This window comes from Falco rusticolus, chromosome W (assembly GCF_015220075.1).
Source record: "Falco rusticolus isolate bFalRus1 chromosome W, bFalRus1.pri, whole genome shotgun sequence".
Classification (NCBI taxonomy): domain Eukaryota; kingdom Metazoa; phylum Chordata; class Aves; order Falconiformes; family Falconidae; genus Falco; species Falco rusticolus.
Genome location: NC_051209.1, coordinates 23,700,028 through 23,712,371, shown reverse-complemented (window position 1 = coordinate 23,712,371; position 12,344 = coordinate 23,700,028). Strand labels below are relative to the sequence as shown.

Here is a 12,344-nt window from a genome sequence, read left to right as displayed (position 1 = left end):
ATTCATATTAGCTGATGCAGTAACATATTCAATTTATCTATGCATTGCTGGGCTCTTAATGTAGACAGACTTGTCTAAGGTTTGGGTTGTCAGCAAGTTGAATGGACACTTTAGTTATTTAATAAGACTTTTGACCAAAATTCAAAAAATGATGAGAGAAAAATGAATTCCAGTTATTGTAATAGATTTTTAAATGATGATCTTATTTAGCCTGTTGGCTAGCTAGCTGGTATAGTTTACTTTTAATTCCTTGTTAAAATGAGGCAATAATTTGCAAGATTTTGTAAATATGTAAATTCTTCATATCTTTTTAGATAGCTATTTCAATATTTTCTGACTACTTTTGTGTATAGTAACATTTTTGTGCATGCTTGATGTGACATTCATAAATTTGTACCACTATGACTTTATCCATGTAAAATAGCTATTTATTGAATTTTCCTTTTAGAAGCTGGACTTAATTATTTTTCTCTCAGTTTAAACATTTCAAATGGAGAACTTGTTACTGTTTATTAAAATAATTGCGTTTTGAAAGTCACATGAAGATAACTGAATTGCAACCGTATAAAGAAATTACATTGCCTTGGTTCTTTAGTGAAACACAATTCTTACAACAAACTGTGGTGAATTCTGTGTCCTCTGCCATACTTTTCCTTCGTACGAACAAACCAAAAATCCTTAATGGGCAATTGCAGTGTTGGTAAATGTATCCTTTTTATGTACAGGGAATACAAAGAGGATAGCAAATTCATTTAGAAGTGTAACTTGGTGCTGTGATTATAGCAATACTTTGACTTTAGTTACTTGTATGTCATCTTCTCAAGCTAGGTTTTTAAATGTTTAGTTTTCCTCTTGTCATAGTCAAACTGCTGAATTTACTTGAAGGATACTAAATTGTATACTATTAGGTCAATGAATTGTGCAATTATTTCCTGTTTGATTTTTAAAACTGAGGATCAAAAATGTATGAAAACTTCATATAAAGTAGAACACAGTGATACTACTTAATTTAACCAAAGTATTTAGGTGAATATTTCAACTTTTGAATGTAAGCTAATGGATAAACTGACCAACAGGACACTATTTGCCCAGCACTACAAGCACATTGTCTACAGATGGGGAAACTAAATACAATAATTTATAAGATGACAAGGTTACTATTTTTTTATCCCTATTTTTCATTGGAAGAAGGAAAATGCTATCAATTGTAAAATACAGTAGGTATGGTTATAGTCCTCTTAATAAAATAGAGATTCCAGTTATTCAAAATACCCTGTGCATAACAAATTTAGTGACAATCGGAACATGTTTTTAATATCAGATGTTCAACAGAAAGTCGCTATTGTTGCATTGGTTTTAATATTTGTACATAAACACTGATTTTTATTTTTTTTAGCATTATTTTGTATTTGTTGTACTTTAATACCTGGTGTACAATTCCAGAAATAAATGTCTGGAAACCTTTCTTTAATTGTAAAGCTTCTCATGAATCTGCATTGTTTGCTAATTCCTCTTCAGAACTATTTGGCAATAACTGAACACATTTTAAGGTACTACAGGTACTGCTGAAATGCATGCTAATTCTCTACCTAATGTTACAGACAAAATATCCTATAAGCAGCTGGGAGAAGTCTCATGATCACTATCCCTTGTTCTCATGGGGGACTTCAACTTACCAGATGTCCGCTGGAAATACAATACAGCGGAGAGGACAGAGTCTAGGAGGTCCCTGGAGTGTGTGGAAGATAATCTGATGCAATTGGTGAGTGAGCCAACTAGGGAAGGTGCCCTGCTGGACCTGTTTGTGCACAGAGAAGGACTTGTGGGTGATGTGGTGGTTGGAGGCAGTCTTGGGCATATCAGTTGTGAAATGATAAAGTTTTTGATTCTCAGAAGTAAGGAGGGAGGTCAGCAGAACCACTACCTTGGTCTTCCAGAGGGCAGACTTTGGCCTGTTTAGGAGCCTGGTTGACAGAATCCCTTAGGAGGCAGTCCTGAAGGGCAAAGGCCTTCTTTAAGAAGGAAATCTTAAGGATGCAGGCTCCCTGTGTGCTGAAAGATGAGCCAGTGCAGAAAATGACCAGTTTTGGCTGGAACTTGGGGGGGGGAAGAAATGTTATGACCTTTGGAAGAGGTGAGATGTCATGAGGTTATGCAGGGAGAAAATTAGAAGGGCCAAAGCCCAACTAGAACTTCATCTGGCTATTGTTGCAAAAGACAAGAGGTGGGCTAAAGGAGAATATTCATCTTTTATTGGATGTGAGGAGAAACAGTGACAAAGGCTGAGGTACTTAAAGACTGCGGCAAAAAAGGCATTAATAGTAAAACCAATTGTTCTCAGCATATGCAGCCACCTGAGCTGGAAGACAGAGATGGGGAGCAGAATGAAGCATAATCCAAAGGGAAGTGGTCAATGATCTGCTACACCACTTAAACATAGACAAGTCTATGGGACTGGATGGGATCCACACAAGGGTACTGAGGGGAGTTGGCAAAATGTGTTCACCAAGCCACTTTCAATCATTTATCAGCAGTCCTGGCTAACCGGGGAGGTCCCAGTTGACTGGAAGTTAGCCAATGTGATGCCCATCTCCAAGAAGGGCTGAAAGGAGGACCTGGGAAACTACAGGCCTGTCAAGCCTGACCTTGATGCTGGGGAAGGCTATGGAGCAAATAATCTTGAGTGCCATCATGTGGCATGTGCAGGACAACCAGGGGATCAGGCCTAGCTAGCTTGAGTTTTATGAAAGGTAGGTCCTGTTGGGCTAACCTGATCTATGACAAGGTAACCTGCTTAGCTGAGGGAAAGGCTGTGGATGTTGTTTACCTGGACTTTAGTAAAGCCTTTGACATGATCTCCCACAGCATTCTGGTGAAACTGGCTGTTCAGGGCATGAACAGGTGTATGCTTCACTTGGTATAAAAAAAAAAAAAAAAAAACAACAAAAACCAAAAAAAAACCCCAACAAAAACAACAAACACCAAACAAACAACTGGCTGGAGGGCTGGGCTCAAAGAGTTGTGGTGAATGGAGTTAAATCCACTTGGTGGCCTGTCACAAGTAGTGTCCCCCAGGGCTCAGTATTGGGGCCAGTCCTGTTGAATATCTTTATCAATGAGCTGGATGAGGGGATTGAATGCACCCTCAGGAAGTTTGCAGATGGCACTAAGTTGGGGGGTGGGGAATGTTGATCTACTTGAGGGCAGGAAGGCGCTGCAGAATGATCTGGACAGGCTGGACCAATAGGCTGAGGCCAATTGTATGAGGTTTAATAAGAAGTGCCATAGTCCAACAACCCTTTGCAATGCTATAGGCTTGGGGCAGAGTGGCTGGAAAGCTGCCTAGTGGAAAAGGACTTGGAGTTGCTGGTCGACAGCCAGCTGAACATGAGCCAGCAGTGCGCCCAGGTGGCCAAGGCAGCCAATAGCATCCTGGCTTGTATCAGGAAATAGCATGGCCAGCAGGACTCGGGAAATGATTGTCCCCTTATATTTGGCACTGTGAATACTGTGTTCAGTTTTGGGCCCCTCACTACAAGAAAGACATTGAAGTGCTGGAGTGTGTTCAAAGAAGGGCAATGAAGCCGGTGAAGGGTCTAGAGCACAAGTCTTAGGAGTGGCTGAAGGAACTGGGGTGGTTTAATCTAGGTAAAAGGAGCCACAGGGGACACCTTATTGCCTTCTACAACTACCTGAAAGGAGGTTGTAGCAAAGCAGGTGTCAGTCTGTTTTCCCAAGTACCAAGTGCTAGGACAAGAGGAATGGCCTCAAGTTGTGCAAGGGGAGGTTTAGATTGGATATTAGGAAATATTTCTTCACCGAAAGGGCTGTCATGCATTGGAACAGGCTGCCCAGGAAAGCAGTTGAGTCGCCATCCCTGGAGGTATTTAAAAGATGTGGAGATGTGGTGCTTAGGGACATGGTTTAGTGGTGGACTTAGTAGTGTTAGGTTAACAGTTGGAGTCAGTGATCTTTTGAGGGTCTTTTCCAACCTAAATGATTTTATTAACAGGAAGAGTGGAAAAAGTAATATGTGGAGATGCAGGTACAGTAGTAATAATTTCCCTCAAACACTAAAACATTATGGCTTTAGCATAGTAAAATCTTTGATGGGACTTAAATAGATCTAGAGTAACATATCACAGCAGTATAACCCAGTATTCAAACTAGATAGTAAGCTGTGGGGAATAAGTTCCTATTCTCTTACGTAAGAAAACCTGCCCAAATTCTTAAATCTGTCAGGTTAAATTATACTATTTGAAACGTTTTTTGTGTCATCTTTTTTTTTTTTTCTCTTTAAGAAAAAGAATGCTAATCTTTGACCCTGAAAAACACTATGTTATTTGTAAAATCTTACAATCCACTTCTGTCAAATACCAGAATTTAGTGCTGTGGTTTCCTAGGCTGAGCATGCATGTTCTTGCAATGGTTGACACAATAACACTTCAGGGAAAGAAAGGATTTATGTTTCTTTTTAAATAGATAGGAGTGCAAGCTGATATAAATCTGAACAACAGGAGCAGTAATTTGCCAAGTAATTTAAATGAGCATTGCTTAGCTCCTGAAGAAAGGGAAGACAAAGGTATGCAAGATGTCTTCAGTGATGGTTGATACTAGGTACAAAACAAAATACCTATCCAAAATACCTACACCTCCCTTTTTCCAGTTGTTTAGCATAAAGATCAATGCTGTTAGACAAAACAATTCATAATGACCAGCCCCATCTAGTCTTTTCTTGTTTTGACACAATTGTTAACCATGCAATGCTGGAGTCATAAAAATAGTATTAGTATATTGAGTATATGTATATACAATATAAACCTCTGCAAAGTTTTTTAGCTCATCTCCTGATCTTTCAAGCACCTCTGTTTTCCTGCCATCCTGAATCACAGGGATTCTACTTAACAGCTGTTTGTAATTCTCCAGAAGGTTCTTATCACTAGCTTCACCTTTTGAACTAAGTGGTTAAAAGCCAGAGCCTTGCACACCCATTTTCTTCAGAAGAGCTTGGTAAGAGCAGCTGCATGTCTCTTGCTGCAATCTCATTTCACCATCTGAACAGCAGCAGCAGCCCCTCACAGTTTCCAAATCAATACTGTAGTGTCAAAGCCTCCATCCTCCTTCTGAGGAGGCACATGGATTCAGCCCAACTTGCTAAGCTTCTCAGCCTCTCACACCCCTAAGTTGGCAAGCTGCATTTGAGCCCTGGACCCTGCAATCAGGGGACTCCCTCCCTGGCAGCATCAGGACTGCCAGAACATTTACCACAGGGGTGAGGAGTGAGTTCAGACAAATCCAGGAAAAATAAGCCTAAAAATCTCCATGTAATAGTGAGTCTTTCCTTTTTCTTAACACATTCCTGGTTTTGCTCTTATGTTGGATCCAAGCCAGAGCATCACAGCTGGCAACAGATTTAAACACACAAATTATCTCCTGAATTAGTACAATATTTTAATATGTGCGGGCTATAGGTCTGCATCTGGGAGAAGGACTTTGCAGACAAGGCCTATAACTAGGCCTTTAAGTTGAGACTACCTTACATTTTAGTTTGCTCTTCCTTTCCTTCTACCACTAAGGGTACAGAAGGGATAAATGTCATGGTTGAACCTTAGCTGGTAAAGTACCACGCAGCTGCTCACTCACTACCTCCTCACCCAGAGGGATAGGGTGGAGGATTGGAAAGGAATGTGAAACTTGAGAGTTGAGATAAGAACAAAATAATTGAAATAGAATAAAAAGGAAAGAACAATAACGACAATAAGTTATAATGGAAGGGGAGTGAGAATAAAATCCAGAGGGGAAAGGAAGAAAGCAAGCAAGTGATATACAACTGCTCACCACCTGCTGACCGATGCCCAGCCAGTCCCTGAGCAATGATCGTTAGGCTCCAGCAAACACACATATACACACATACAGTTTATATACTGAGCACGCTGTCCCATAGTATGGAATACCTATTTGGCTAGTTCAGGTCAGCTGACTTGGCTGTGTTCCTTCCCTGTTTCTTGTGCCCTTCCAGCATTCTGGCTGGCAGGGCCTGAGAAACTGAAAAGTCCTTGACTTAGGGTAAGCACTACTTAGCAACAACTAAAACCATCAGTGTGTTATCAGCGTTGTTCTCATATTAAATCCAAAATACAGCTCTGTACCAGGAAGAAAATAAACTCTAACCAGGCGACACTTACATTTTCATATTTCCTGCTGAGTCACTATGTTGCCCTGCTTCTTGCTCAGTACTACCTGACTGCACCTCCTCCTCCTGCTGGTTTTTGGCTTTCTATAGCCACTGTCAGACAAAAAAATAAAAAATAATAAATTGCTGCTGTTGATTGCAGGCCAGGTCTTGCTTTCCATCATGTATGAGTAGTCCCTGAAGCAGACTGTCAAGTTTCAGTATTTCAGCAAGGAGAAACCAGTCCCACGAGTCCTGTTGATAATATGCAGTCTGTACTTCAGCACTGCAATCCTCCACTACTGTGCAACTTTCACATCCAGGAGGCAGCAAGTGCAGTAAAGTAAACCATTCTCAATAAAAAAGTTGTAAACCTAATTTCCACAGTTGTTAGACAGGCATATACTTTCAAATCTGGTCATTTAATAATTACTAACAAGTGTATAATGAGACAACTGAAGATATGCCTTTGCATGACAGCATCTCAGCCTGGAGAAACACAAAACAGCACCTGCCTTTTCTGGCATGCTGAGACTAGTATTCCCCACCTACCCATAAACCCTGACCTGTTGAGCTAAAGAACACTACAGCCCCCCTGACAACCAGCCTCCTCTTCAGAGATCCCCAATAACCTCCTCCCAGAGAGAGCTGGGGAAAAGGCCCAGCTCAGGAGAGGAGAGATCTTCAGGGTGATGATGGAGGAGGAGCATCCTCTTCAGTAGACTGGAGATCACTGCCTGCTCTGATCTGCACTGACCACAGTGAAGACACAACAAGGACTGCCACTAGAAGCTGTCCCCAATATCTTCATAAAGCATGTACAACCCATGCTGAGCCATATGCCACTGTCTCATAGCTCTGCTGTTTAAATCAAACCTGAGAAGAACTTTCAGATGAATATGAAAGACAAGGTTCAGGCTTGGAAGGAGACCAAGTAACACAGATACCAAAAAGCTCTGAGTTCTGAAAAGGAGACTAGATGCTTTTGCAGCTGAGCAGGGCACCTTTGTTTTACTTCACATTCATGATAGCTCAGCAAGGAACACTAAGCAATGAGAGAAAAGTTAGTAAGGGAAATAGCGTCCCAGGAGGTGGGCACAGTCGGTGCAGAACAGCCATGCATGAGTTTACCCACTCAGATGATGAAGAGGAAATACATGATGCTCATGACATTCCAACATGCTCTGAAAGCAATCATTACCTTTCAACAAGAACTTGCAAAGATGAAACACTGTCAAACTTCAACCTATGACGGTCATGTAGAATACAACATAATCTTATTCCCACCAGAGAAACCAAAATGGGCGTAACTTATTATTTGCCTGTGGAAGAACTGAATACGCCCCTTGCAAATGAAGACATTCAGTTCCATAAGTAGGTGTCTTTGACATTTACTGCCAACTGCTGGAGACAGGTGATCTCTGCCATCCCTTGTTCCTAAAAAGGAGACTGCAACATTATAACTATCACACAGTACTGAAAAACTCAGGAGATTTATAGTAAATCAAATGAAGGAAAAATACCTTACATTCAATTTATCTTTTATTTAACCCTCACCATATGTTCTCCTTGACGTTTCAGTTAATATATTTTTCTGATTTTAAAAGTTAGATATTAGAATTTAACTTAAGATTGCTGCTGCCAAGTTTTGCTGGTGAATTGATATGTTCACACCTATTTGCAAAAAAAATCATATAAGTAATGGAGAATATAAAGACCGATACTTAAAAAAGTAGAATTTAGTAGTCACAAAAGAGGCTACAGAAGACTTGAACTTAATTTTCAACTACCCAAAAATCAATTAATTTTAAAATTATCCAGAAAAATCAGGAGAAAGAGAAACAACTGAAACAAGCCCTAGTTTTGCAATGCATATTCAGATTGCCTATATAAGGAAACATTTGTTTCCTACTTAAATCAGAAACAACAGAATCATTTCACAAAAAAACACATAAAATAGCAGATTAACTTCCAAGGTGTCATGGTTTAACCCCAGCCGGCAACCAAGCACCACGCAGCCGCTTGCTCACTCCCCCTCACCCAGAGGGATGGGGGAATCGAAAAGGAATGTAAAACTCGAGGGTTGAAATAAGAACAATTAAAGTAGTAAAGCAAAAGCCGCACACACAAGCAAAGCAAAGCAAGGAAATTCATTCACTACTTCCCATCAGCAGGCAGGTGTTCAGCCATCCCCAGAAAAGCAGGGCTCCATCACGCATAACGGTTACTCAGGAAGACAAGCATCATAATGTCAGATGTCCCCCTCCCCTTCCTTCTTCTTCCCCCAGCTTATATATCCAGCATGACGTCATATGGTATGGAATATCCCTATGGCTAGTTTGGGTCACCTGTCCTGGCTGTGTCCCCTCCCAATTTTCTGTGCCCCTCCAGCCCTCTCGATGGCAGGGCCCAAGAAACTGAAAAGTCCTTGATTTAAGTATAAACATCACTCAGTAACAACTGAAAACATCAGTGTCCTATCAACATTGTTGTCACACCAAATCCAAAATACAGCACTGCACCAGCTACTAAGAAGAAAATTAACTCTATCCCAGCTGAAACCAGGACACAAGGTACAGCTCAATAGCTCCAGAACTTATCTAACCAGATCAACTTGCTTGACTTGGCAATTAATAGTTACATTTCTGTAGTAATATAAAATTTAGACAATTCATGTTAGATCTAAGGGCATAAGCAAAATGAGGTTCACAGATACAGAGCAGTTCCTAGCTTTATTATCAATTAAAAAAATATTTAGTGTTTGTTACTGCCCTTTATCTAAGCATTTCTCATTGATATACCTAAGATATATTTATATCAGCTGATATTCGTATGTCATTTAATATTAGAAACAAAGTCTTACTATATTGTGTTGCATATGAAATTGTGTATAAATAGTGAAGTATACCAGAAGTCTTTTATTCACATCATTAAATTGAAAATACTGTCATTAAAATAAGCAAAGGACAAAATTTTTTCAAAACCTTTTATTTACTATTAAGAAAAAACATCAACTTTGGTACAAATTATACTATATAAAATTGGTTCAGTGGGATAAAAACTTAATTAAAATTTCTTAACCCAGAGATTTCTGTAAAATTTGCTTGCACAATAAGGTGCTAATAGAAGTTAGCCCTTAAGCCTGTAAGTCTTGGGAATCTGTCACATAGCAAATATAATTTCATTGTGAAAGTGAACTTTGGTAGAAGAAACTCCATAGGACACCTGAGGTAGTAGAAACTGGAACAAACAGCAGTAGACATTATTTACAACTTAAGTACTAAATAACATTAAGAACATACAAAAAATAATTACACAATAAAATTTTCATTCCAGCTTTGATCCAAAGAAAATAAAAATATTGCATCACATCTGTATTTTAAAAACACCACAATTACCAGCAAGCTGAGGGAAACACAAACTCAAATACATCTAGAGGCAGTTTGAGTTTGAAATGTGGTAGGCATGGTGATCTACAAAGTAATACTGATTAGCTGAAATTCATCAGTTTATACAGTTTACATTTCTGCTAGAAACAGTATTAATCTGAAAACTGATCTTCCAGTACACGAATTGGCAAGAGGGCATCCTTTAAAGCTTGCACATAAAGACTTGGAAACAATCTTATTAGAATGAGAAATTCTAAGGTGGTCAAAAAAAGCCAAGTACAAACCAGTTCAAACTACCAAACTTCACATTTCTGTATTATCTTTAACTCTTCAAAGTCTGCCAATCTTTCAAAACAAAGGAATGTAAAGATTCCAAAAGAAACACATTCACAACTAATGACGCTGCTTTATATTAGCACGAGCACTATCATCCCTGTAAACTTATCTTTAAGATGTTTTACTTCCAATTTGTATTGTACATTTTTAATGTACTATAGCTTATTTAGTTTGCCCCGAGTCCTTGAAAATAACCAATTTATTTCAGTCCAACAATTCAACTGGCTTCTGAAGAGTTAAAAAATGAACAGTAATATTTTTTTTCCCCAAAATTGATTAAACACAATGAGTAGTTGATTTAAAAAGACCCCCCCTCTCTTAAAAAGGCAAAAGAAAAGCTGCCATTTTCCTTCGGCATTACATGCATCAGAAATTAAAAACCTGCCTTTAAAATAATTTTTAAAACACACCTGCTAAAAGCACAAGTTTTGCACTACAGGTGAAGCTTTACATTTTACTTAACCTTGTTTTTCAAGTCCAAGTTTGTTTCTTCTTAAAATAAATACCTTTCTTGTGGTAATATTTTTAACATTTTCAAATTAAATTATCACTAATGGCTACAGTATATAGATATGTACAGCAGAACAAAAACAGCAGGTAAAACTTGTTATCAGTGGAGAATGTGACCTCAGTTTTGTTACACAAAGAATGAGATTTGCTTGTAGGTGGCACCTGCTCCCAGTGAAGTACAGGACAATGTCTCCCATAAACTTTAATGGGAGCTGGTTTTGGGGCCTTCAACATGAAATTTCTCTACATGATTTGCCAGAAAAAACTGCTATATGAAAAGAAGGCTCAACTTTCAGCACAATTCAGACCGAGTTGCCTTATGCAAGACATACATATTTTTTTAAATAGCCTATACTGTCAGAAGCTGAAACACTGACTTGAAGATGGCATTTTATTTTATTCTGGATTTCCAGCAAATCTGTTTTTAAAACTCGTGTCAGCAAGGTGTTCCATGACACAGTTTACAGCTTTTTCTAAAGACTATTTTAAAATAAGATCACCTTTCCCTGAAAGTTAAAAATACAATGAAAACAAACTTAAATTTCAAAAGAAATTACATGACCAAGCAGTAAATGCATAGTGAACCACAACTGCCTGCTCTTACTTTAAGGCATGCAAAATGTTATTTTAAAGTATCCATCAATGTTTGGATTTCTTACTCAAAAAACTTTGTATAATTAAGAGAGATAGATACAGAACATCCTTTTAAACAGTGCTGAAAAATAATTGCAGAATCCTCTGCTTACGTCTACATGATGTGAAATGGAACAGCAATTGCTATATTAAAAGAGATCCTGAACTCTTCAGCTGCTAATATTGCTGAAAAAGTGCTCCAAATAAAATAAAAATCACTTATCTGCTAAATAATCATGCAGATTTAAGGAAAAATGCTTTTGTGTTCACATAGAGCCAGATGTTTGAAAAGGCACAGTTTACAAATCTCTGCGCAAATTGTGAAATGTTGCATACTGAGCTTAGGTAAAGATCTCAATTTGTCAATCACATACTTAGGCAGGGTCCTCCACTGGCCTTATGTCCTTGATGTATCTATCATTAAGGCCAGTAGAATAATACAAGCTGCTGTGCTTAACTGCACTGCAAGACAGTTATTGTATATTCAGTAACATCTTCAGTAAATCAGCCTTACACATAAGTAGCTACCACGTAGTACGGAAGACTGGGTGTTTCAGCAGCTCCCTTGATGGGGGTCTGTCCTGAGGTTGAAGTTCTAAACACCGAAGAGTCACATCTCTCAAACCAGGAGACAGATGTGAAGGGATTGATGGAGCAGTAGTTGCACTAGCAATCTGAACAAAGGGAAAAAACCTTGTTTAGAAGTCAGTGATTCTTAAGCCCCCTCTCCTACCCAAAAACCTTCAACAAGCAAATAATTTTCAGCTGACTAGTTTTATATATATATATAGTTATATATATGAGCTTTTATCCACTTAGCATATTTCCTACTGCAGTTTGAGGATTACATTGCTGCTTCCATTTATAGAATGGGTCTTAAGTTCCCTTTATGCTTCTTTCCCCAATAACACATGCTTTATTACTTTTCACAGTCTACCTCTCTCCTTACACTTCTCTCCAAGTTTTCCTCTGACAGAAAGATTCTGCAATAACCATCTGCTAAGCAGACCATAAGAAAAACTCTCATGTCACACTTACAGGTATCTTTTAGTCTAATACTTGCCATCACTCTTAACAGGCATAGTGTAAGCAAACACTGAGATATATTAGGATGAGCAATTTTACATTATTATATGTTAAACTGGGTATGCTCTTGCATTGTCTTACTGTATTTCTGCTACCACCACCAAAGGGCAATCTTTCTCACAATGAAGCAGGTCAGTCCCAATCAAATTAATGTTGATCTTCTCTAGATCAAATTAAGCAAGACTGAGAACACTAGGGTGGCACCACCAGATTCACAC

General features: G+C 38.7%; 1 protein-coding gene across 1 annotated transcript in view; it reads right to left on the bottom strand.

Annotated features, from left to right (window-relative positions):
* Positions 1 to 10,126: 10,126 nt before the first annotated feature.
* LOC119140854 (mitogen-activated protein kinase kinase kinase 1-like) overlaps positions 10,127 to 12,344 on the bottom strand; it is a 67,889-nt gene continuing 65,671 nt past the window's right edge. Inside the window, exon 20 of the mRNA XM_037372486.1 lies at positions 10,127 to 11,714. Coding sequence (XP_037228383.1) covers positions 11,565 to 11,714 — 150 coding nt within the window. The 3' untranslated portion in view covers positions 10,127 to 11,564. The remainder of the gene's footprint in view (positions 11,715 to 12,344) is intronic.